General features: G+C 43.7%; 1 protein-coding gene and 1 long non-coding RNA gene across 5 annotated transcripts in view; one reads left to right on the top strand and one right to left on the bottom strand.

Annotated features, from left to right (window-relative positions):
* LOC138770086 (uncharacterized) overlaps window positions 1–21,843 on the top strand; it is a 56,775-nt gene that overhangs the window by 34,301 nt on the left and 631 nt on the right. The window lies entirely within an intron of this gene.
* The window catches only part of KLHL17 (kelch like family member 17), a 41,320-nt gene continuing 29,010 nt past the window's right edge, over window positions 9,534–21,843 (bottom strand). For all 4 annotated transcript variants that reach the window (XM_069949009.1, XM_069949012.1, XM_069949011.1 and 1 more), the window contains 7 exons: window positions 21,543–21,756; window positions 20,435–20,579; window positions 18,591–18,758; window positions 18,144–18,232; window positions 17,628–17,701; window positions 13,845–14,026; window positions 9,534–13,166 (listed from right to left, as the gene is read on the bottom strand). In XM_069949009.1, coding sequence (XP_069805110.1) covers window positions 12,938–13,166; window positions 13,845–14,026; window positions 17,628–17,701; window positions 18,144–18,232; window positions 18,591–18,758; window positions 20,435–20,579; window positions 21,543–21,756 — 1,101 coding nt within the window. In that variant the 3' untranslated portion in view covers window positions 9,534–12,937. The remainder of the gene's footprint in view (window positions 13,167–13,844; window positions 14,027–17,627; window positions 17,702–18,143; window positions 18,233–18,590; window positions 18,759–20,434; window positions 20,580–21,542; window positions 21,757–21,843) is intronic.

Here is a 21,843-nt window from a genome sequence, read left to right as displayed (position 1 = left end):
ATCAAGCGATTAGCTAATAATCGTTCAATTTGATCTTTGAACATGTTAATAAATCGTCGTTGATCGCTCCGTGTAAACAGTCGTTCACTGATTTTACCTATGTGCGAGATAGGCTTAAGCGATCGCAAAACAAATTTTTTGTACGATATATTGTTCCATCTAAACGCTGATCGTTATTTAAAAAAAAAAAATGTTATTTCGAAATCGTTAATCGTACGATCGGGCGAATTATCGCTCCGTGTAAACAAACGCTGATCGTTGTTGTTTACACGGAGCGATAATTTGCCCGATCGTATGATTAACAATTTCGAAGTAACGATTTATTTTTTTATAACGATCAGTGTTTAGATGGAAAGATATATCGTACAGAAAATTAGTTTTGCGATCGTTTTGTGATCGCTTAAGCCTATCTCACACATAGGTAAAATCAGTGAACGACTGTTTACACGGAACGATCGGCGAATTTTTTGCGAACGACGATTTAAGAACATGTTAAAAGATCAAAATGAACGATTTTTCGATCGTTCGCCGCGTTTACACGTACGATTATCGTTTGAATTCGATCATTATCGTGAAAATTCGCCCGATAATCGCTCCGTGTAAACATAGCATTAGGGTCCGTTTACACAGAAAGATTATCTGACAGATTATCTGCCAAAGATTTGAAGCCAAAGCCAGGAATGGATTTGTAAAGAGGAGAAATCTCAGGCTTTCCTTTATGACCTGATCTCTGTTTACAGTCTGTTTTTGGCTTTGGCTTCAAATCTTTGGCAGATAATCTGTTAGATAATCTTTTTGTGTAAATGGACCCTGAGGGTACAAACCCACTTGACGTATTTGCTGCGTGAATCAGTCTTAAAGGGAACCGGTCACCCCCCGTGCCGGGGTGACAGGCTCCCGACCCCCCGTTAGAGCCCCCTATACTCACCTAATCCCTCCGGGTCCCGCTTCTGGAGGTGGTCGGGTGATGAAGATCTCAGCCGCTGCAGCCCGGCGCGCCCGCTGAGAGATGAGTCCAACACCCATATAGAATGACGGAGCGCTGGACTCTCCTGTCATTCTCTATGGGTGTTGGACTCATCTCTCAGCGCGCGCGCCGGGCTGCAGCGGCTGACATCTTCATCACCCGACCACCTCCAGAAGCGGGACCCGGAGGGATTAGGTGAGTATAGGGGGCTCTAACGGGGGGTCGGGAGCCTGTCACCCCGGCACGGGGGGTGACAGGTTCCCTTTAAAAATAAGCAGGCAAAACGCAGGTTGGCTTTATACAATTGTTCTGTGTTAAAATACGCAATTGCGTATTTTTGAAGCATGAAGCTACATGCGTTTTTCGCACAGGTTGTTAACAACTGATGCTTTGCTAACAACAAGCTTCACGCTTCAAAAATACGCAATTGCGTATTTTAACGCAGAACAATCGTATAAAGCCAACCTGCGTTTTGCCTGCTTATTTTTAAGACTGATTCACGCAACAAATACGTCAAGTGGGTTTGTACCCTGACAGTGTCAGCAGTTTAGAACATGAATTGCAGCTGACAGATTCAGTTTCATTGCAGTGTCCCAGAGCCTATATGCCACTGCTTAGAGTATATATGTATATGTGGGTCGGCACTGATATTGTATACATTACAGGGTACTCTGAGGATGTTGGTGTCTTACTGCATTTTGGTCACTAGATGTCACTGTATGTATGTGACTAACCACGTATACTGTCTGCCACCTGCTGAATGTTGGCTTTTCCACCAATCACTGTAAAGGACACCTCACAGAAAGATACTTTTCCATCTCCTCAGGTTCCTCTCCACCAATAGCAAGGTTTCCCAAAGTTTCTAAGTAGAGGTGGAGTGGGACATGTGCTCAGAGCAGAACAAGAGTAGTCTAGATGGAGAAAGTACAAGTTGGTTTCAGCTGAGAGTAACTTGCAACAGCCTTCCCAGTGTCTTCCCGATGTCGGGCCATTAGAGATGAGCGAACCGGGTTCGGGTTCGAGTCCATCCGAACCCGAACTTTCGCCATTTGATTAGCGGCGGCTGCTGAAGTTGGATAAAGCCCTAAGGCTATGTGGAAAACATGGATATAGTCATTGGCTGTATTCATATTTTCCAGACAACCTTAGAGCTTTATCCAAGTTCAGCAGCCCCCGCTAATCAAATGCCGAACGTTCGGGTTTGGATGGACTCGAACCCGAACCCGGCTCGCTTATCTCTAATGGCCATCTGTCCAGAGCCCACTCATGTTTGTTCCCACAAGTGTATCCTGATTCTGCTAGTTTCAAGTGTCCCTTTGCACTATTCTGTGAATTGAAGTGAATGGAACTGAATTATAATACCGCACACAACCTGAAGACAACGATGGCACTGTTTTTGCAAGAAAGTACCTGTGCTTGTTTAAAGGGGTTGTCCAGCGAAAATCTTTCTTTCAAATCAACTGATATCAGAAGTTTATATAGATTTGTAATTTACTTCTATTAAAAAAATCTCACGTTTTCCCATACTTACCAGCTGCTGTATGTCCTGCAGGAAATGTATTATTTTCAGTCTGACACAGTGCTCTCTGCTGCCATCTCTATCTGAGATAGGAACTGTCCAGAGCAGGAGAGGTTTTCTATGGAGATTCATAGAAAACCGAGACAGAGTTCCTGTCTCGGCCAGAGATGTCAGCAGAGAGCACTGTGTCAGACTGAAAATAAAACATTTCCTGCAGGACATACAGCAGCTGATAAGTATGGGAAAACGTGAGATTTTTTTAATAGAAGTAAATTACATATCTATTTAACTTTCTAAAATCAGTTGATTTGAAGAAAAAAAAAAAAAAAAAAAAAGATTTTCCCTTTAAATCCTGGATAACCCCTTTATTGCTGCTCAGTCAGTTTTATATTCAGGCTGCATCATTATGGGTACTGATTTAGACTTCATGCCACTATTGGTTGATACTTTGTATGATCGAATCTACAGTAGTAGCGAAACAGCCGACCACCGAGCCTTGTGAAACGCTTCACTACTATGAATTCGCTCAACCCTAGTTGGTACCATTTTGTCCTTTACTGTATGGCCTTGTTATTTAGGTAGCGTATGGGATATATATTATGCAGCGCTGTATGATACTGATTAGCATCATTTCTCTTCTTGCTATATTCAGCATACTGGCTGTATAAAGGTTGGGTTGGTGGATTCGCTCTCATTGTGAGGACAACAGGTCACAGTAAGTTGTAGTTTACAAGACTAATAATGAGGCTGCTGACAATGGAGAATTTACTAGAATTCCTGGGTTACTCATTCTACGTGCAGAGCTCTGGTTTCCAGATACAACTTACGGGATATAACATAGCATTATATGGGCACAGATACTCCTGGAAGGGAATGCACTATGAATAAGACTAGGGATAACAGGGTTATAATCTAATGCTAGTTTACATACATGTACAAAGAACCATTCACAGCCTGGTCATAGAAAACTACTTACTGATGACGTCATTTGGCTCTGGGGTCTAATGCGCTGATTTGCTATGGCTGAGTTAGGTCCCTTGGTGAATTTGTGATGCCTTGGCTACTCTCCACACAAAGACTTGGCACTGTTTTGCTAATTAAAGACTTTATTTCTTCATAGATCTTTGATTCTTCCCTTTTTCTTGCTGCCACAGGGGGAATAGGAGTATGATATGCACTACTAGCAAGACGTCTTTATATTCCATCGACAACACCAGAAGCAAAAAGAGTACGAGGCTTTCCTAGAAAAAGGACTGCAGATGACTATAGAAACCAATGATTGGCTACTGAGGAAGGGGTAGAGAGCGCTTCAAAATGTGTCTGGCAGATATGCTATTATATTCCAAAGCAGACAATACATATAGTGCGTTACAGAGTAACAAATAAGTAAGAAAAGTTTCACTATAGAAAAGGAAAGAGGGAGTATTGGTGGTGGCTGTAACTAGTACCGCAGCTTGGCCCAGGCCAGTTTGCTCACTTGATCCCTGCACTGTGGATGTTTACATCTTTTAGATGACTTCTTGTACTTGAACTACTTGAATAATGAATTGTGAATATGAGTTGCAGGTAGGACCAATTCACAACATCCCCTGTGGGCCCAGACTCTTGTGGATCCACTGTTGGAGTGGGCTATGACTCTCTCAGCAGTAGAGCAGTGATTGTACAGTGTGTTCAAGGCCTGGACAAACTATAGATTTGGGGATTCCCTCACTGCACTTGTTCCTCAGTTTTTTATGCTCTCTCTAGTAGTGTTGAGCGAACCTATCAATATGTTTGGGTAGGGCAACCTTTGGGTTCAGGTTCGGCAAATTTTGCGGCTGCAAAAGTTGGATGTTGCCCTAGGGAGTCCTGGAAAACATGGATGCAGCCATAGGCTATGTTCCCACACAGTATTTTTGTCAGTATTTTTCAATCAAAACCAGTGGATTCAAAATGCAGAAAGTCACACTATGTTAAAATTGAGTGGCTAGCTGCTATTTAATGGAAAAAAACAGGATTTGACATTAAATGGTGGCCATCCACTCAATTTTAGCAGTGTGTGAACATAGCCGTTCTGTGTTTTCAATCCACTCCTGGTTTTGGTTGCAAAATACTGACCAAAAATACTGTGTAGGAACATAGCAATAGGCTGTCTCTATGTTTTTCTGGCAGCCCTAGGGTGACATTGTTGTCTTTACACATGACCTATTAAAACGATCATGATAGAGACGTATTCCTGACTGTCACATAGTGTAATAAGAGAGGAGGCAGCAGACCTTCACTCTCCTGAATGGTCCAGGCCACCCTTCCTGCAGCTCCCTGCGGCCCGCCTGCTGCTCTCTGCGCAATGTGTAGTACTCGGCCAGTAGCTGAGATAGCCCGTGAGGCCAATTCTGTGGTGTACGGCTAGTGATGTTAGTTGTCAAGGACTAGCACACAGGTGTGATGTTGGTACCTACTTTTTATATGGCCCTCTGTATTCCCCAAAATGGGCGGTAACCTTCCAGGTTGTTGTGGGTCACTTGGGCTCTTGTCACGGCAGTCATGAGTGGCAACTGACCCACCCGGACTGTCGGTACCGCCACCCACAGAAGGGGAAAAATAACCCAAGGTGTGCGGTGGTGTGTGTATAGGTGCAGGTGATAGGCAGAGTCCCATGCGAGGAGTTTGCAAGAGGAGCCCCCAACCCAATGTAGTCTTGTACTCTGCTGGAACCTTGGTAGATATATATAGTAGTGTTATATATAGAAGTGTTACTCGTACTCGTTTAGACTGTGTCTGAGCACCTTCTGCCCTCTGGTATTGTAGAACCCATCCCAGTAGGGTAGTATAAGCCCCAGCTGTGGTAATCTGGGTGTAGCTAGGTGTCTGATTCTTTCCAGTTACCTGCACTGCACAGTAGGATATGTAGACCTTTGTATACTGGTTGCTTTGTCCTACTGAGGTCAGTTCCTATTCCTTCAGGATACTGCCCTGCACTTTTCTGGGCTAGGGTGTTCCTTGGTGAATATTCTCCCTTGTTGGTGCTTAGCACTGCATAGTGAAAGTGGTAGAGCTTTTAAAAGAAGTGTTGGTCTCTAGCTGCATCTGCTCACTCCGGTAGCTAGATTCAACTTCACTGAACTGTCTCTGACAAGGGTTCTGGCATAAGCCAGGCCCTGGCTTAGCTTCTGCAGGAACGATGGTTTGTGTGTCCTCTCTCACTGAGAATCTAGGTAGAACTGACTGCACTTCCTCCACTAGTGAAACTCCTCCTACAGGAGACTTTGTGTACTTGCCTGTGTGTGGTGCGGAGGAGTGTATGCAAAAGAAAGAGGATAGGATAGAGGAAAAGAGCACCTACTAATGGTCAGCACAAAACACATGGTAGACAGATAAACATTAACCCATTACCTCCTTCAGCTGTGCATAGAAATAAACATATAAGAAACACTAACACCTAGTGGGGAAACTTAAAGAAAACCTGTAACCCCCCCCGTGTCGGGGCAAAGCCCGGCCGACCCCCTGGTGCAGACCCATATACTTACTTCCATGAAGTCCCGTTCCTGGAGCCCTTCCCGCCAAAGAGATATCCCCGGCCAAAGCCACGCGCGTGCTCCCCAGAGATAAGTCTGACGTCCACAGAGAATGACTGGAGCCGTCATTCTCTATGGGCATCGGAATCATCTCTAATGAGTGTACACGCGCGGGGGTTCGGACAGGGATAGCTCTGCGGCTCCGGCAACGGGACTTCGTTGAAGCAGTAAGTATATCTGTCAGCACGGGGGTGACAGGTTCCCTTTAATACCTCATCCACCACTTTGTTTAACCTGAGAGAAAAGCTTTATTACAGGTGCACAAGAGAAAACACTAGCAGTGGGATACCACAAATGTCTGTGCTTGTAATAGCAGAGACAGCAAGGGCTCACGTGACAGGTCGGCGCTGGCTTCCTTCTCTACATCTCTATGTGTAATACAGTCGTAAATCTGGGTAGCACTGTGGGTCCACACCAATTGCTTGTTACAGCAAGGATTGGAATTACTCTCTCAGGCCAGTGTTCTTTTGCGCCCTCATCTCGTACTTTGGTATAGGTATCTTCATTTCTTTCAAGGCTTTGTTTCTGCAGGATGGAGAATTACAGAAATCTTGCTGCTCACTCATGATCAGGCCTTTCCCCTATGGTTAGTGAATGTATAAATAATCCCAATGGGTGACTCCTATACTACTTGGTAAATAGTGTGAGTACCAATTTCCTCATAGTACAGTGATTTAACAGCGGAAGCAAACAGCAGCAAGGTCAGTCTGCGGCAGACATTCCATTAGATAAGCATCTCTATTTGTTCAGATAATTTCAGGGCTTTATATTCAAGCAGATTCTATGAGTCGTGGTAATTGGGTCCATTAAGACCTCCAGCAAACACATCTGGATTATTTCTTTACCATTAATCATTATTTTATAGTGAAGACAAATAGTATTTACAGCAGAAGATCTGCAAATGATTGAACCCTTATCAATAGTCTGCAGGCCAGCCGGTGCCTGATCTAATGGCTATGTAGGGTAATCTTCCCAAAGATATCCATACATGTTATAGCTGTCAGGCAAAACTTGTTCAGCCAACAGCTATCTGCCCCAATCTGGTGGCTTATCTACTTGAGAACAAAAGGATCAGGCTTAAAGGCCCTATTCCACAGGCTCTGAGGAGCGAATGTTTGCTCCTCGCTCGGTGAGTGCGGGGGCGACTGCGGGGGGACTGACGGGTGATCGCTGGATCGTCCGGGCAGCCCATAGGGGATATCGGCGGTCTGCTGCCTCATATCCCCATACACATACACATGAATGTGTGGCACATCCAAACCTTCAGGAGGGGGAAGGGTTAACCACAGACAGGCCACTCTGGCTCATATATCCCAGATTAGGTGCTAAAAATCCAAAACCTGGAGAACATGGAAAGATGTGCAGCCGACAGATTATTTTTTGACAAGTTTAAAGTGAACATTTGTTTGCTCCTTGGCTGATGGCTTACTCTATTACACGGGGTGGTACCTGCCTCATTTGGGTGTTAAAGGACCTTTAAGGCCAATTATCTGTCAAATTAGGCAGCTATCACCCTGTATAATAGGGTCAGGGATAATACAACGAACAAGCAAACTCCCCGTGTAATAGAAGATGTTCAATCATCAGGCCATGTAATAGGCCCTCTTAGAACGCCAACGGTTTTCTCTCCTAGAGAGAAGGGGTTATCTGCAGCCAAACTGCTCTGGCGGTTTCTTATATCTTAACCCAGCTCCACATGGAACTTTTATTAAAGTTGCAGGGACACTTTAAGAATGTAATATTATACACTAAATATAATGGGAATAAGTTTATTATACCTAAACAGGAAACTCTTTCTCAATGGTCAATGAGACTATTCTCGGAAACCATACTGTGGCCAACTAAAAGAGATCTAACATTGCACAGGCTGACTAGAGAAGACTTTAGTGCATCATAAACTATTATTTAATGAAACTCAACGTCACCGTTTTGGCTCTGGACATGTTTATTTGGCAACTGCATGTTTGTAATGAAGAAAAAAAAAACATGATTAAAAAAAAAAAAAAATCACATTAGATATTATAACAGAACTGCATTTTAGGGAAGTCTTAACCAGTCAGTTTTTTTAACCTTGATTATTGCAACCAGACACCTTGATCCGGTACACAAGATGTATTTCCATTGTCGAAACATTCATCAGTATGAGTAACACATACACCGCAGAGTGAACTTTCCAATAGTCTTGCAAATGATTCTCGCTCACAAAGTCGAGTAATCCTGCTGCGTCTTACCAGATCCATTTAGCAGTATCAGCATGAGTAACATAAGTAGTATCCAGAGAACAGACACATTAGCAGCAGGTAGTGTACTGGAGGCAGGGGAAGCTGACGCCAGTTAGCAATAGCTATATCGCGCATCTTCATCCTAAAAAAATAAAAAATACCAGATCTGTCCCTTCCCTATGAACATTGCAAGTCTCTAGGGATCTCAAAGGACTTCTACTGTTCACGTCCTCTCCTGTGAGATCCACTCAGCTTTGTAGAACGGATACTTATTTATCTTTATTGTAAATCAATATTATATATATTTAGAAAATTGTATATTTCAATAGGCAAATGCAAAAAAAACCAAAAAACCATAGTATGCAAAAAAAAAACCTCCTCCGCAAGGAAAGGAGCTTGCTCTCTGGTGCCACATATTGGAGGTAGCAAATTTGTAAGTCAATACTTGCCCCTTTAAAACAAACAGTCTCGAAGCTTGAATGGAGATTATTAACTGAGCTAGAATCTCTCCCAGATGGAAGAGTTCGCCATCTTTTTGGGGGGTGCTTGTCCCTAGTCAGTACATAGGTGGCACCAGAGAGCAAGTTCTCTCCCTTCTAGAGAAGAGAAGAGCTATTTTGCATATTTTTCCCAATGGAACATTGCATGGCCTCTAAGACTCCACAATCTTTTGGTACTCTCCTCAAGGAGAAACTCTACTCCCTTCAGTCCCAAGAACAAAGCAATGACATTTCCTGGTTTGCAAATCTCCTGCTAAGAGTTAAAAATGTATCATGGAGATAAAAAAAAACAACTATCTGCTACCAAACTGTGCTGTGAATACAGGATAACAACCTCTCTATACTATAGCTAGGAAACACTTGTATTGTTGGAATCTTATGATAGGTGGCTTTATAGATCATTTTGCCATACATACATACATACAGCATCCAGACTGGAGGTAGAACATTATTTTTACATAACAGGAAGGAGTGCAAATGTTCTTCCTCTCCGTCAGTCTCTATGGATTGGCTCACATTCTAGGATGTGTGTTGTGACCTGTAGTGTGGTGTATTTAGCATGACAATCTAATCCAGGGATGGGGAACCTTCGGCCCCCCAGCTGTTTCAAAACTACAATACCCATCATGCCTGGACAGCCAAGGCTTTAGCTTTGGCTGTCCTGGTAAGATGGGAATTGTAGTTTTGCAAAAGCTGGAGGGCTGAAGGTTCCCCATCCTGGATCTAAATCAATCAGATCCTGATATTAGAAGACAAAATATGGAATATGACTACTGTCAGCCAATAGCGGCTAAAATGCTAAATCTAGTCCAGGGATGGGGAACCTTTGGCCCTCCAGCTGTTGCAAAACTACAATTCCTATCATGCCTGGACAGTAAATTGTAGTTTTGCACCACCTGGAAGGCCGAAGGTTCCCCATCCCTGATCTAGTCCATACAAGTTAATGCCAATAGACACTCAATGCATACCACCCACCAGAGATATAACCTGATGATCCAGGACCCTCCCAAACTACCATGTGCCATTTATAAAACTGATGTGTTCCACTACTCAACTGCAGTCCCTATATTCCCCATAGCTACGCCTCCAAGTATACAGAGTGTTTACTTAGTCAGTTCAAAGTTCTGAACAAAGTTTAAAGTTCTGAACAAAGTTCATAAAGTTGTGGTCTGCAGCAGTAAAACATAGGTTAATGTTCCATACGTGGTGAGACTCCATATTTTCGTATCCCTTCCCTAGCAGACCAGTATATAGCATGTGTAAACAATAAATTGGCACGACAGCCAGTTAGGCATTTAGTATAGCAACACAAAGTTTTTCCATTTAGCTTTTATAAAGGTCTCCTTATAATACATTGCAACCAGCAGCATATATAACTGACTTGGCACTAGCTTTTCCTACAAGGGGGTCAGATATAATTGGATTCTCTTCTACAACAAGTTTATGTTTTCCCCTTGCAATGAATGGCAGCGACTTCCCCAGTAGAAAAAAAAGAGACAACAAGCCGTTATTACAGTGCTGCACGAGTGAGCTACAAGTGGTTGTTCATGTATGGGAGACCTGCATTGTGTCTTTGCAATGATCTTCAAAGTTGTTGAAAGCACTTGAGATGCCAAGCGGTGAAGGCTTCGGTGAGGAGATGCATTGTGGGAAAGGCATGCCGATCACTGGTAAGAAAAGTCTATGTCAGAAGACATGCAAACGCAAACAGGAGAGAAGGAAATGTATGGAAGCCATGGGCAAGGACAGGAAGGTGCTGTTACTCTATGGGGAAAGTTATGGTCTCGAACACAAGTATACATCAATACTTATTGCAGAAGTCATGTGAGGTTACTTAGGCATGAGATGAATAAATAAATACAGTGACGTCATTATCTTTTTTTTTTTTTCTATAAATAGTTAAAAATAGAGACTTAAAGTTCATGTAGAAGTGCAACATTTCACGGTAGCCTTGTACAAGAATAAATAAACTATGGCGGCGAGTGGTTCTCAATGCAAGTTAGAAGCACCTGGAATAGGATTACGTGCAAATTGTGCTGGGTAGAATATTTGCAAAATGGAGATGTTAAGATGTTAGCACCCAGAGGAGTGTGGTGGAGGTCAAGAAGGACATTTGAGTAGAGTATGACTTACTAACAAGGTGCAGAAGGGCAGTATTCTAGAGCGGTCAGGCTTTGGCCATTAGCCAGCCAACAGCTTTGGCTCTCTCCAGGTATGCATGTTATTACAAAGAGTGGGGAAGGGAACTTCTAGCACCACATGGAAAAGTCTAGGATCGGGCAGGTAAGAATCCAAAATGAAGGATCCAGATGCCTCCTATGGGTAGATGTTGGGCAACCATCACAAAGATAATTAAGCTCTGCTAACAATACCTAAAGCACTAGTTATAAAGTGCAATGGCCAGTATGGAGCCAGCTGTTCACACGTTAACATGAACACAGTACAGGCTTCTTCTTCACCAGCCAATATAAACTGGAGTGGTGAAAACGTGCCGCCAGTTTGTTGCTTAAATATACTGCACATCTGCACCTAGTCGGTAACTCACTCCAGCCACTGAAAAGGATGCGAACCTTTAGCTCTTTCCACCCACATGCAAGGTAAACTGCAGGGTCTTGTGTGAGACGTGCTATCACTTTTATGCTGCTTGAATCACAAGTCAGATGGTCCCACATGGCTTCACCCCGCCCCACCAGCCTTCACTGGTAGACCTCCTCATACAGGGAGAGTCCATCAATCAAGGCTAGAGGAGCAGACAGAAGCCACTGAGGATCACTCTCTAATGACTGGTTCAGTCAGCATGCAAAAAATCTATGTCAACATTACAGGTTCCCTTTAAGCTAGCGATTCAAAATAGAGAGACGTCGACTGATACGGCCAATTTCAGCAGGGCCGGATGTGTATGGAGGCAATTTTACAAACCCATTCGTTCCACCCATTGAAGTTACAGCTCTACCAGATCTAGCCAACTTGTCAGGGGGTGAAGTGATTGCCCTTCCTATGTGTAGGATTAAATCTATCTGGTCACAAGATTTCTAACAAAAGTAGTAGTTCCTCTTCAGGCTTGGTAGGTGGAAAAAACTATAGGTGCTCCTTAGAGATAATTTGAGCATGTTTGGGTTCAGCTGAACTCGAACTGTCGGTATTTGATTACCAGTAGCTGAAGAAGTTGGATGTAGCCTTAGGCCTACCTGGAAAACATGAATAGAGCCACAGGCAACCAGTTATCCAATGCCGAGGGTTTGGGTTTGGACGAAACCAAACATACTTGAGGCTCCCTCATCTCTAGTGCTCATCCCTTCCTACAGAACAATGCATTTGAACAGGGCAGTTTTGGTGTTTCTTTCATTCTGTTTCTCGCCTCCTTCACAGCATTTCTGCCATGTTGTGAGGTAAATGGAGAGATGTTTTATAGAATGGAAGCCCCCTTAAATCTGAGTATGTTAAGAGCTTTTTCTAGTTTCAGCAGAAGCCTGTTCAGACCATGTAATCCAGAGTTCTACATCGTACGTCCACTCCTAATCTTGCATCAGTGCCAAGGCTGGAACTCTTCTGAGTAAACAGTGCAACAGCGGGGCAGGGGAAGGGACACCGTATGTACATGTAGTGCCTATATCCAGGATTTCTGTGGTGCAGTGCATCCATCAGTCCGCAAAGGATACAACCAAATATTAATTCATATGCCAAGTGCATTCAAAGATCCATTGTCTATTCGTATACTATGACATTTAATGACAGATAGCTTGAGAGCCATTGCCTGCCTCAAAGGCAGAAGACCTGTTTTTTTCATTGTATTTCTTTGTGAATGACCAGATCTATGGACTAAACTCCTTTTCTGCTTGGGGGACCTGCGCAGTGCAAAGAGGAGAGCAAAGATCACCATCTTTCCTTATGCTACGGAGTAATGAAATGTAATTTCTCGAACACTTCCAGGGAATTCCATTAACCCTGCTATCAGACTAGTCTTAGGTCTTAAGAGTCATGTCTTTAAACGGCAAAGAGGTATCTTTGCAATGGGATGCAGGCCTTTCCAGCAGTGAAGAGGTTATATGGACAAATGGCACGTCCCAATAAGAAGTCCATCAGAACTGAGAATACAGACTTCTTCTCCAATGGATCCACTTCATCTACATCATACAATGTTGGCTTCTCCTCGACGTAAAGAACCGGATTCTTTGTCAGAGGCTGGTTGAGGAGACGGAGAGAGTAGGGGACGAAGGGGGAGGAAAATTGAGGAGTTCCAAAACAGCCACCCCTACACTGCTCCTTCGGGTAAACATACAGGATGCCGCTACCCACTTGTTGGTACGTGGGTTGTACTTCTCAATGGAGTTGAGGCTTGAGCTTCCATCATTGCCTCCAACTGCATAAAGCCACCCGTCCATGGCCACAAGATCATGAGTGCTTCTGTAAACAGACAGGAGATTAGATGTAGGTCTACAACAAGGCATTCCATTGCCCAAACATGGGCTGAAACAACACTACGGAACGTTTCGCTTCATTTATCAAATACAGAATTTAATCACAAACCGGCAGGAAACAGAGAGGTTTAGTAATGCCTATTAGGAAACGCATTGGCTGAAGATTCAGACAACTTTTCAGTCTTATAATATTGGAGATGGAAAATAAGATCTGTAATAGATACATATAAATAAGGAGCTCCTCAACACAGATTGGGCCCATATGTTAGCTCCCACGTATCTACACGTCTGTTACATAAAAACAGTCAGTGTGTAACGGTTTCATCCCCAGAAATGGATTACTCCTCATTACAAAGCCTCCTGAGGCTACGCAGCAGGGGGCTATAGAAATCCCCCTCCCCAGTGCGAGCACCAATCTCCCAGCTGGAGCTTATCTGATGCTAGACAATCCTCTCGTGCACATAAAGAGAGGTTGTGAAGCCCCTTCTCCTTTGATGTGATATAAATAGAGGAGATGGATTAGGTTGGATGGCGACTTCCGTTAGGCCCATTTATTGTTGGAAACCAAATAAATTGCATTTTTTTCCTGGTAGTAAATATGTGAGGAATATGGATGTGCATGTTATGAAGCTGTAATGCTCTCCCAGCCCCTATACTATATTACCTCCTGATGTTCATCGGAGCCACACTCTCCCAAGTGTTTGCTTTTGGGTTGTATCTCTCCACAGAATTTAGACAGCTTGTGCCATCATTTCCCCCAGCGACATACAGCATTCCTTCTAGAACGGCAACTCCAGCGCTGCTACGGCGGCTCAACATGTTGGCAATTGGCGTCCATGTGTTTATCTGCAAAAAATAAATAAAATATATAATAATAATAATCAATACCAAAGTTAATAAACAGCAGAGATACCTATATGACATAGATATTTGATATAGTGATCGCCCTTTGCATTCAAAACAGCATCAATTCTTCAAGGTAAATATTCAAAAAAAGTCAGGGATTTTGTAGGATTACAGTATGATTGGCCGATTATACCAAACGGGGGTGATCGTCATTTTCATAGGTAGGTTAAACCAAAGGTCATTAACTGAAACAGAATAAGCTATGTAAGAGGCTTACAACTGGGTAAGGAATAGCCAAACTCTGCTACCAAGGTCTGGATAGGTCGCTATGCATAAAACAGGAAAATCATTCAGATTAAAAGAAAATGTTGGACATTATATTATGTTATCTTAATAGGGTATTCTCATTATTATCAAATATACCCCCTATTCACTTTCCATAAGGAGAATATCCCTTTATAAAGCTTGATTAAGCTGCAAAGCCAAGCGCAGCCACATTACTATGGAATCTACTGTGAAGCGGACATGGTGTGCCTTCATTCTGTGAATTGGTGAAGACTACTGAAGATACAATAACCTAAGACTAAATAAATGTATGAAGCTATAATAGGATATTAAGCGACATAGACATCATAGAGGGGGAAGGGGGTCTCTTGCCTTTGTTAAAGAAAGTGAGGATGTGCTTAAAGGGGTACTCCGGCGGGGGGGGGGGGGGGATTTTTTTCCTGGAACCTCACTTCCCCGATTCCAGCAGTGGGTCCCATATCGCGCCGCTCCGGTCCCCGGCCGTTCCTCGTGTCAGACGCGGGCCCGAGACGATACGTCTCAGGTCCGCTCAGCCAGTCAGCGACAGAGGCGGGATCTGAGCACACTTGAAACGGATCCCGCCTCAGTCACTGACTGGCTGAGCAGACCTGAGACGTCACGTCTCGGGGCCGCGTCAGACACCAGGAAGCTGCAGGGCACCGGAGCGCCGCGATGCGAGACCCGCCGCTGGAACCGGGGAGGTGAGTAGACGTCGTTTCCCTCAGCCACCTCACCCCCGGTACCAGGAAAAAAAATGCCCCCCCCCCCCCCCCGCCGGAGTACCCCTCTCCCCCTCTCTAAAAACTTTTTGCCTGGTTTACCCCTGACAGAAGATTGTGTGGTTCCTTTTTAGTTGGCTTCGGATCCCCAGCTACTCCCTCCGTCAATGAGACAACAGGCAGCTCGGGTGAAGAACTGGCAGGAGTGCTGTGTGAAGGGAGTAGGTAGGGTGGGAGGGCTGTGATGAAAAGCAGAGGGAAAACAATGCATTCTGGGAACTGTAGTATTAATCAACTGTTCAAGCAAGAAGTAGTGGGGGACATGGTAAGGGAGGGTATTACAGACACATAAAACAAATGGCATATAACCCATCCATAGTTGTTGGTTGAACACTTGGAGGGAGAGAAAAAAAGAAAGCAGCTGCCAGAAACCTCTCGTGGTGGCTTGTCTCCTGGATGGGGGATGAAATTCAACTTGCCCGATCCTTCCTTTCCTGATATCTTCTTTTTGAGGGTACTCACACTAAATCAGCTGTCCTGTGGACATCAGTGCATTTGGTGGACTTTTGTCCAATGTGTATGGGGACTGTTAGTGTCCCTTAATGTATGGCCATTTACGTATTTATATGGCTGCCATCATTCCCCTTCCCCCCTAGGTTCTCTTTATTCAGCATTTTAAAAAGTTTTACAACAATAAATAAAACATTTTAAAAAAAATGAAATAAAAAGTAGCGTAATCTAAAATAGGGACCATTAGTAAATCATGCAAAAAATCTGTCTCCGGCTAACATTAGCCGGACTATTTATACCTCTTGACATTTACCACTTGTCGCTCATCTAGAAATTTCTTAGCCGCAGAGAAATAATTAGCTCTTCTAATTAATAAAGAATTCAACGTATGAAGACGGCAAAACAATAGGTGGCAGAACGGAAATATTATTGTGGTCAGCAGCCTAATGGGATACTGGAAGTGTGTGGTTATATTTGTCATTTAGGACGCTATTATATGGGGTGATTAACCAGTCTGAGGTTGTTTGTCCACACAGGCGTTCTGAATGTGGTGGAAACTATATTTGGATATTTATACAATCATTCGAGGGCCGTACAAAATTATCATTATAGAGTGCCAATGTATCTGACATGTGCATGACAGGAGCAGACCCTATTTACTTCTATAGCACACATGTCAGCATGTGACCAGGTTATGATTTTTTTTCCCACGTATACATTTATAAGGTTGTAATCCATATGAGGCTGTCCAAAAGCTGCCCATATTTATCATAAATGTACCTTTTGGAAACCTTACATTAATCCCCACCATGTTGGATCACATTTATGCATAGTGGGGGATTGTAATGCATCATTAAATTATAGGGGACCTACTCATACCCTTGGCATGTGCCCAGTATCATTAGTGATGATGTAAACTGAACCTGGGTGCACTACTTGACGCCAGTGTGTGCTTAGGAGCGTGAAGTACACCGCACACTAGGGATGGACTGAAAAAGATGGCCTTGGGGGGTCAGTTGCAGCCCCCAGGCCATATGTTCCTCACCTCTTAAGTATAGGGTCTCACAAACTATCTAGCTATGCTTGTTAAACAAGTGCCAGTTTAGGAGTTGGCGGCCCTATTGAGCAAGGGTTGTGCTATGTAATACACAGTCATTAGGTCTCATTCACACTTGCCGCTGTATGTCGCTAGTACAGCAACAGCAAAAAAAAGTTCTGGAAATGAGACATCATCATAGGAAATGGAAGTGGTGAGAAGCCGACAAGCTCTGAATACTGGGGCATTGAGAACGCCTTTACTTGATGTGATGAATCACAATTCATTATCATCAAGTCAGACAGGCCGACCCGGATGTGACAGATGACCAAATGGATGTAAAACCCTCAAGCCATATTGCTAAATCTATGGGAAGGGTTTCCCAGAAGAGTGCGGGTAAAGGCAGAGACCAACTCCAAGCTAACCACTGCGGTCCAGAACTGAAGGGTTATTGTTTTCTGTTCACCTGTACCACAAATACTCTTATAACAATGAGAAGACATGTACAAAGTTAATTCATAGGAACTGCAAACTTAGATGGGTAGGCTGCAAACAGGACAGGTTTATCTGGAACTCCTTCCATACACCTCGGAGGGAAGGCTCTATAATGACGTGAACAGAGCCTAATCTGTAATATTACACAGTCTATAAATGAAACTTCATTGGCACAGATGCCTTTGGTAAAACAACATTGTCAAGTGACTATAAGGGACGCTGTCTGAAAACACTGGAAACTATTTATAGGGAAAGAGACTGCCCTCTACTGTTGACACCAAGAACTGCACAGAATACCAGCAATGGATGGAATATACTGTACCATGAGCTCCTCTACTCCGGATAATGAACAAATGAAAACTGAAGGTGTCAGGTTTTTTTTTTTTATATAGATATGGGTAAATCAGTTTAGAGCAGCACACGTAGTGAACCAACTTGTAGGTTTTGATGTAGAGATGTAACTAAGCATATCCAAAATCAGGACCCGATCAGGTCGATAATAAATTATACATCATATCCATGACTGTGAACTTACTTGAGGCTCATATTTCTCCACTGTGGCTAAGTGAGAAGAACTGTCATATCCTCCTACTGCATATAGGTTGCCATCTACAAATATTAAAAAAGGACCATTAAAAGACAAAGATATTAACATACTGTAATATACTACCAATTATCCATTTATCCTTCTTCCCACATCAGTGCTTAGATAAGGGATGGGAAACCTTCGGCCCTCCAGCTCTTGCAAAACTACAATTCCTATCATGCCTGGACAGCCAAAGCTAAAGCTTTGGCTGTCCAGGCATGATGGGAATTGTAGTTTTGCAACAGCTAGAGGGCCGAAGGTTCCCCATCCCTGGTTTAGATTAGGAGAACAGTAAGCCTGATAAAAAGGACTGGACTTAAAGTGCCCCGGTCACTTAAAAATTTCTGACATGTCACAGAGACATGGGAAAAGCTTTGACTGGTTGGGTCTGGATGTTCAGACTTCCACTGATTATGAGAGATGAGAGAAGCAATCTGGAAAAAGGATAGGCATAAAAAGACTCACCTAGTGTTGCAACACGGACATATCTACGTCTGGTGCTCATGGCAGCTATGGACGTCCATGTTCCTGTAAGAGGGTCATAACGCTCTGCACTGCAACCATAGCATATAAAGGAATGTATAAATCTAAAGCCACAAATCAGGCCACATTATGTTAAATGTCTATGTGACATGCCGCAAAGACTTTTCATACTACATTTATTGAGGGAAAGATAGATCTATCTGTTGGTATTCACAATATAGCTACCTTAAAGGGGAAGAATACAGCAGATCATATTTACCAACTATCCAATCAATATATTAAAAGCAGACTGCCCCCCCCCGACAACCACCCACCCACTACCATCACCACCCCCCATTCCTAGAATAGGGGACCCCAGTTTTTGCCTTTCCACCCTAAATAATATAAAGACCCATGTTGATCAGATAACATGTACTAAATATACTGCACCTGTTTAAACAAGAAGCACCATCATATCCCCCAGCAGCATACAACAGTCCATGGAGTACCGCAACACCAAGACAGCTGCGCCGGGTGCCCATAGAAACCTCGGGCTGCCATGTGTTTGTCACAGGGTCGTATGACTCTACTGTAGCAAGATCCGATGTTCCATCATACCTGCAATGAGAAAAAACGGTATCAGCGCCATATCAGTGCAGACTATACACAGAACATATATTGCGTATAAACATATCCGAATAGAAGAAATTTTAAAGGGATTGCACAGGATTAGAAAAGGATTGTGTTTTTTCTTAAAGGAAAAAAAAAAAAAAAAAAAAAGCTCCAACCCTTGCTGCAAAACCCACACCCAAACTGTGGAAGAAAGCGACCATGCTCTTCTAATAATGGAGAACCCCTTTAAATATATTTTATCACAAAAATGTTATTTATTAGTCAGTTCATTTACTATCCATTAATATGTGCCACATTTTGCTAAGCTTTTTTATTGTGACTTGTCAGAGTAAATAACCTGTATACTCCTTTATGGTATGTTTACATGAAGTCTATATGCTGCATTCAATTATACTAAAAGAAAAAAGTAACAAAAAAAAATGCAAGTATGAGAACACACCCTTAGGCCATGGTCACACAACGTGAAACACCGGCCGTTCTGTGACCCAGCCACAGAACGGCCTGTGTTAGCGAAGATCATGCCGGACAAATCTTCATTTGCGCTGAATTGGGATGCGGACGCATCCGTGTGTGCCCCCATCCCAATTCACCTTTGAACACAATGGAGTCTGCCGGAGCTGCACTCTCCATTGTGTAATCTGTCAGGCTTTTGCAGCCGCTATTCGATGAATAATAACCGCACAAAACTGACATGACTTTTTTGTACGGCCGCTAGTGATTCCGGGCTGTATACTATGTGTATACAGGGCCGTTTCTGTGGTCTCTGCCGCCTGAGGCAAACCTCAGGCGGCCGCCCCACACTAGCGACCCCCCCTGCCTCCCCCCCACCACCACCACCACCACTCATTCACCACTGTACCCCGCCGGGCTCCCGTCAGCCAGCATCTCCCTTTGCCCTTCAGCCTGTGGTGAGTGTCGGCGAGGGCTGCAGTCGGATCGGTGGGGGGGGGGGGGTATTCCTATAAGAGCTGCATTTCCATGTCGAGGAATGCCTATAACCGGAGTCTCCCCCGCCCGGACAGCATCTGATAAGATGCTGAGAGCGGGGGAGAACTCTATTGATATGTGCCGCGCTGTAATGACAGCACCACGCGCGGCTGATTCATTACAGCATCGCACGTATCAGTACAGTTCTCCCCCGCTCTCAGCATCTTATCAGATGCTGTCCGGGCGGGGGAGACTCCGGTTACAGGCATTCCTCGACATGGGAATGCAGCCCTTATAGGAATACCCCCCCGCACGCTCCGATCCGACTGCAGCCCTCGCCGACACTCACCACAGGCTGAAGGGCAAAGGGAGATGCTGGCTGACGGCGCGGGAGCCCGGCGGGGTACAGTGGTGAGCGCTGATGACAGGACAGGCAAGCGGCTGCAGGGCTGCTGTCTGCCGCCCCCTGCAGGAGCGCAGAATCTGCCGCCTGAGGCGGAATACTCATTCCGCCTCATGGCAGAAGCGGGCCTGTGTGTATACACTCCAACTGGGATTCCCTCTAACTGCAGCACAATGTAAGTGTAGTATTATTCACGGTTGCAGATCCGCAACAACGGCCGTGATTAATACTAAACTTACGTTTTGTGAACATGGCCTAATACTGATAAATAAAATATATTATCTTTGAGGTTTTGACTTTAGTATCCTGGGTCATTTCTATATATACTTACCCACCCACTGCATAAAGTTTATTTCCAATAGCTGCTACACCCACTCGGGCTCGTCTTGTAGACATAGAAGCCACCATGTGCCACCGGTCAGTACGGGTATCATACGCTTCACAGTCACCGTGTATAGCAAAGAGACTGCCACCACCTACAAACAAGATCAAAACACACAAAGAAAAAAGTAAATATATACATATAATCCCCCCCCCTCCCCAATGATTCACTAATCATTCCAATTCTAATCTTGAACGTTTGTTTGACATAAAACGACTCTGGATTTTCACACAGTACTAACAGTGGACAAAGAGAACCACATCAAACATAGAAGTCAAAAATTTCTTTAATGAATGAGAAAAGTATGTGACCCTGTATCCGTTATGACCAGCATTGTGCAGAAATAACTTTAGCTAAATGTTTATCTAAATCTCAAGTCTTCCTGTACTTATTAGCTGCTATATGTCCTGCAAGAGGTGTTTTATTTACATTCAGACACCTTGCTCTCTGCTGCCATCTCTGACCGAGACAGGAACTGTCCAGAGGGGTTTTCTATGGGGATTTGCTACTGCTCTGGACAGTTCCTGACATGGACAGAGGTGTCAGCAAAGAGCACTGTTTCTGAATGTAAATAAAACACAACTTCCTGCAGGATATAATAGCTAATAAGTATGGGAAGAATTGAGATTTTAAAATTGAAGTAAATTACAAATCTATATAGCTTTTTGACACCTGTTGTGTAAATATAAGTAAAGAAAATGTAAATTTCTTTACATATTTATTTACCTTTATATATTGGCAGCTGTAAGAGGCAACACGGCCTCTCTGCTTCCCCCAACGGCTGTATCGGAACACTGTGGGGCTGCACAAGCCCTGATCTTAAAGTGGCTGCACAGGCGATATGTCTGCCACTGACCATTCAGTTTAGAGGGATATATCCTAACAGTCTAATATATATGACCTATTTGGCTGATATGGTTCTCTTAATCTACTTTTATCACGTTTTGAAATCTGACAGTAGTATTAGGTCAAATGTATTAAAAAAAATAAATAAAAATCGGAAGGGTTCACAAACTTTCAAACACAACTGTAGAAATAAATAGTTTCTCTGTCTCACCTACTGCAAAAAGCACAGTGCTGGCCCCCTCGCAGCGTCTTGGTCTTGTCCGGCTGTTACTGAGAACCCCCCGCTGTTCTGGCATCAGGTGGTACTTGAGCGCCTCAATCAGAAGGTCTTTACACTCGGAATGATGGCGGACAAGGAGCTCGGTGTCTACGCTGCTCATCAGGAAATCCCGGCTCAGTAAAGGAAGCCGCACACACTTCATTAACTACAGGATATAGGGAGGGAACTGATCATCAGAATTATAATATATTCACATCAAGGCCTATATTCTAGTGAACTCTCATTATTCATG

Source organism: Dendropsophus ebraccatus, chromosome 12 (genome assembly GCF_027789765.1).
Source record: "Dendropsophus ebraccatus isolate aDenEbr1 chromosome 12, aDenEbr1.pat, whole genome shotgun sequence".
NCBI lineage: Eukaryota > Metazoa > Chordata > Amphibia > Anura > Hylidae > Dendropsophus > Dendropsophus ebraccatus.
Note: the sequence above shows the minus strand (reverse complement) of the source record. Positions and strands in the feature narration are given on the sequence as shown.